At 38.6% G+C, this 5101-nt stretch overlaps 1 protein-coding gene across 1 annotated transcript in view; it reads left to right on the forward strand.

Moving 5' to 3' along the window:
- Positions 1-5101, forward strand: part of ZNF583 (zinc finger protein 583) — a 27249-nt gene that overhangs the window by 4157 nt on the left and 17991 nt on the right. Inside the window, exon 2 of the mRNA XM_012808552.1 lies at positions 196-289. Within this exon, the coding sequence (XP_012664006.1) occupies positions 281-289 (9 nt within the window). The 5' untranslated portion in view covers positions 196-280. The remainder of the gene's footprint in view (positions 1-195; positions 290-5101) is intronic.

Genomic DNA, 5101 nt, shown 5'->3' on the forward strand with positions numbered 1-5101 from the left:
AAAAAAAAAAAAAAGACCTACAGCACATGGGAAAAGAATTGTAAATTTAGATATGAATGACTTGTTTAGTGACTCTTCTTATCTACTTAGATGGTGTAGGGAGAAGGGGAAAGAGAAGGAGAGTGGGGTAGGCTGGTAATGCTGGGAGTAACAAGGGCAGGCTTGGCATGTTATGATTTCTTTTTCCTTCTCCAGCTCTACTTTCTCAGGATACTACTCTTATCTCAGAAAGGAGCCTGAAGGAGGAGGATAGAAATCATAAATTCTTAAAGAGAAAGCCATGTCCCAGGTAAGGAATCATTTCTTCTCTCTTCCTTGATACACCATCTTATTTTTCAGGGTATATGAATATTTTGCTGTTTTTCCAAAATTCCCCAGCCTAACAAAATTCCATTCATCCAGTGACTTGTTTCTCATGTCCTCCTTTCCAGGAAAAGGATATCCCAAAAAGCCAAGCGATCTTCCTTTATTTCTATAGGAAGTATTTTCATTTTCATTCAAGAAAATAGTTCAGTACCTCCTATGGGTTCAGTATTAGGAACTCTCAAGATGCAAAAATACATGCATTGGGATATACAAGCCTTCATTGTGGTAACTTGATTCATTCATTGAGGGTCAAGACATATGTTCAGATTTAAATGCTGGCATAGAGCTTTTCCACAGACTGAGGTTAGAAGGGAAGGCAAGACAGGTAGGTTGTCTTTGTCACAGAATATAGCAAGGTTGGCTGGGTGAACTGGTTCACACATGTTGAAATTCACTTTGGGAGTCCAAGGTGGGTGGATTGCTTAAAGCTTAGGTGTTCGAGCCTGAGCAAGAGTGAGACCCTGTCTCTACTAAAGATAGAAAAACTAGCTGGGTGTTGTGGAAGGCAGCTGTAGTCCCAGCTACTTGGGAGGCTGAGGCAAGAGGGATCCACTTAAGCCCAGGAGTTTGAGATTACTATGATGTCATGGCACTCTAACCAGGGCTACAGAGTGAGACTCGCTTTCAAAAGAAAAAAAAGAATATGGGAACGTCTCTTGCTCAAGGTGATTTTGAGGAATAGGATATATAGTAGGATTCTGTGGGAACAAGGAGGACTCAGTTTAGGGATATCCTGAGTTAATAGCAAGCAAAAGTTATGATATTCTAGGTCATCCAGTAAGATTAAGGGAGTTAAAATGGAAAAATAGCAGGACACTGAAAAAGAGAGTAATGAGTAGAATCTACATTTTTTTTTTTTTTTTTGAGACAGAGTCTCACTATGTCACCCTCGGTAGAGTGTCATGGCGTCACAACTCACGGCAACCTCTAACTCTTGGGCTTAAACAGTTCTCTTGCCTCAGCCTCCGATTTAGCTGGGACTACAGGTACTGCCACAACGCTTGGCTATTTTTTTTGTTGTAGTTGTCATTGTTGTTTGGCAGGCTTGGGCTGGGTTCAAACCCACCAGCCCTGGTGTGTGTGGCTGGCGCCCTCGCCTCTGAGCTACAGGTGCTGAGCCAAAATTTACATTTTTTTAAACTGTACAAATCAACAATAATGAACACAGTAAATAGTTTGGAATGGGAGCCAGAAGAAACATATAAAGATCAGCATATAATGTGGAGAAAGAAATGCAAGTATAAGAATTCCATAAGAATGGAAAATGTTTATTCATTCACGAAACACATAGTTATTACAGACCATACTAAGTGCTGTGGTAAATAACAGTAGACTTTGTCTTCATAGAATTTAGTGTCTACTGGTTTGCTTATGATATAATAATAAACTTATATTATTTTAAGACGGTGGTTCTCAACCTGTGGGTCGTGACCCACAGGAACTGTATTAAAGGGCCATGGCATTAGGAAGGTTGAGAACCATAGTTTTAAGGGATGGATTATTCATATAGAAAAATAATTTTCCTCATTTATAGAAGAAAATACATAGAGTTTAAGTACATTCTATAGGTTATATATATATATGTAAAAAACCCTGCTAAGTGAAATATAGAGAATGATGGTAAAGAGGAAGATGAAGGAGATGAGGAATCAACTAGTGTTGCCATGTCCAGTAGAACTTCCTGGTTATTGATGATTTAAATATTCTGTACCTGCACTGTCTAATGCAGTAGCCGCTAACTACATATGGCTGCGAAGAGTTTTACATGCTAGCATGACTAAGGAACTGTATTGTTAATGTTAATGATCTACATGTAAATAGCCAGCTGTTGTATTGGACAGCACAGATCTAGGCTTGTAAAATGATAAAGCCAGAGTTAGCTGGGTTGTGGTGGAACAGACCTGTAATCCTACCTACCTACTCAGGAGGCTGAGGCAAAAGGACTGCTTGAACCTAGGAGTTTGAGGTTGCTAATGAGTTATAATAATTCCACTACACTCTAATCCAGGCAACAGAGTAAGACTCTTGTTTTAAATAAAAAAATAATAAAGCCAGGAAGAAAATTATGGATAATCTTGTCCAAGTTGCTCATTTTATAGATGAAGAAAAAGAGGCTAAGGGAAGAAAGTGAAATGGATATGTCACTAGTGACTGAGTCAGATATAAGAAGTTGAAATATTCAGTGAGGGTCCATAACAGATGTTGAGTGATGATTTGAAGAGGGTGGATGATTTGAAGAAAGCTGTGGTAGAAAATGAAATCTGTGAAGAGACTGTGATGAGGCCCATTCTTTCATTCCCCTACCCAGAAGATTGGCTTCCCATCTTACTTGGAATGAAATTCAGCATCCTTACCATGCCCTGTAAGGCCCTATATACTCCAGTTCCTGGCTACCCCAGACCTCATTTTCTACAAGTCTACCTCTCTCTCCTCCAATCATACTTGAGAACTTGCTGTTCCTTAAACCTGCCAAGCTCTCTCATGTCTGTGAATTTTTGTATTTTCTCCTCCCTTTTGTGAAATTCTCTTCCCCCTACATGTTGGCCTGACTTATTTTTTTTTTCTTTTTGAGACAGAGCTTCAAGCTGTCCCCCTGAGTAGAGTGCCATGGCATCAAAGCTCACAGCAACCTCCAACTCCTGGGGTCAAGCGAGTCTCCTGCCTCAGCCTCCCAAGTAGCTGGGACCACAGGTGCCCGCCACAACACCCAGCTATTTTTTGGTTGCAGCCATCATTATTGTTTGGCGGGCCCAGGCTGGATTCGAACCTGCCACCTTAGGTGTATGTGGCTGGCTCCTTAGCCACTTGAGCCACAGGTGCCAAGCCAGGCCTGTCTTATTTTTACACTTTACTCAAATTGTTGTTCAAATGTTACCCAGCCAACATAAGTGATATTACAAGTATATGAATATCCTGTAACTTGACCATACAAAGGACTGTAACCAACTGGTCAACATATGGAGGTGGTCAATGTAAGGAACTAGTCCTCTTGTACTGATACATACATATGGTACATGTCTAGTCTATGAAAATTAGTCAATTTTAAAGAGGTAGGTGGTAAATGGAGGGAGGTGGTCAACTATGGAGGCTCTACTGTATATACATAATCACAGATTAATCAATATATCATAATTATATCTGTATAAGGGAACATTTGAACAAATATATACTTAATTATGATTGCTTCTAGGAGATAGGCTGATAGAAGGAGTTAGGCATGGAGATGGAAGACTTCCAATTCTTTAACTTAAAAAGGAAAAAAGTCATTGAGGGTAGAAATACTCCACCTTATTTTCTAATTTTCTTTGGTGATAACAAATTGTATGTGTATTTATTTTTTATCAAATCAATATAAAAATATTTGAAAGATATTCAGGTCTCATTGCCTGAAAGGGAAGTGTCAGACATTCAAAACCTGGAATCCATTAGTTCATGTGTGCAGCTAAAAAATGTCTTCTAAGAAGATTACTTAGCAAAATTTGCCTCATTACTGTCTGTAGCAGAAATGATGTGTGTGGACCTTTTTCTTTCTTTTTCCACAGCATTTTAAAGAGTTTGTATTGAAGTATTTGAGTTTAAGTAGATTGTTGACTGTTAGTTCTTAGTCCCATCAAGCACAGGTTTCAGTTTTCAGACCTGATTCATGTTCTCTTCCTTCCTTAAAGGCTTAATTCACTTTCTCAGATTTTCCTCTACTGAGAAGTGTTTTAGAGATGGAAGCACTTTTAAACAGCTGCTGTGTGTAATTGATGTTTCTTGGAGCTATACTTTTGCATCCTTTATAGCAATGGTTCTCAACCTTCTTAATGTCTCCTAATGCCATGACCCTTTAATACAGTTCCTCATGTTGTGGTGACCCCCAATCATAAAATTATTTTCGTTGCTACTTCATGACTGTAATTTTGCTACTGTTTATGAATCATAATGTAAATGTCTGATATGTAGGATGTATTTTCATTGTTACAAAGTGGTCACGACCCACAGGTTGAGAACCACTGCTTTATAGATAGCCTTAACATTTATAAGCACTGCTCAGGCACTAACAATTTACATAATGATTCATTTTTTTCTGTTAAAAATGTTTCTGCTTAAAGTCATTGGTGTATATGAATTTATTCAAAGAGTCATGTGAGAGTAGAGGGATGTCTCTCTCCACACCGAAATGCATGGCTATTCAGCATATCTGCATAGCCACACCCATCACTAGGTCTTATTATTGGGGTAGGGCTTATATTTAACAAATGCATAGAAATCCTGCTGGGGCTTATTTTGGGGGTAGGTCTTATTTTCAGGGAAACATGGTATTAACTGTTAGTTGCTGGATTGTGGGGAAATCTGTTTAGTCACTAGCAGGACTCAGTGTAGTAGCTAGTTACCAACCAGTGTAGTGGGATTTCAGTATTTAACAAATCAGTACAGGTGTGTACCATTGAATCGTTTTCTGTATCTATATGTCAGCCTAACTTAAGAGCAAGCTTTGCTAAGGAGCATGTACAAATCACACAGCAAATCCTGTTAAGTCCAGACCAGATTTATCTTGGCAGGAAGAATACCCATTTTGAATTTTTAGGTACCAAATGGAAATTTTGACCCATGTTATCATAAAGGTCCTTAGTCGGGCAAGTGGCAATAGTATTTGAGAGCTGTAAGGTAACACTTAGTAAACTCGCTTGCTCATTAAATGTGCATAATTATATATCTTCCTCTAGTGAGAACTGTATTTTTTTTTTTTTTT

This window comes from Otolemur garnettii, unplaced genomic scaffold (genome assembly GCF_000181295.1).
Source record: "Otolemur garnettii isolate 467f Iridium unplaced genomic scaffold, OtoGar3 scaffold00091, whole genome shotgun sequence".
NCBI lineage: Eukaryota > Metazoa > Chordata > Mammalia > Primates > Galagidae > Otolemur > Otolemur garnettii.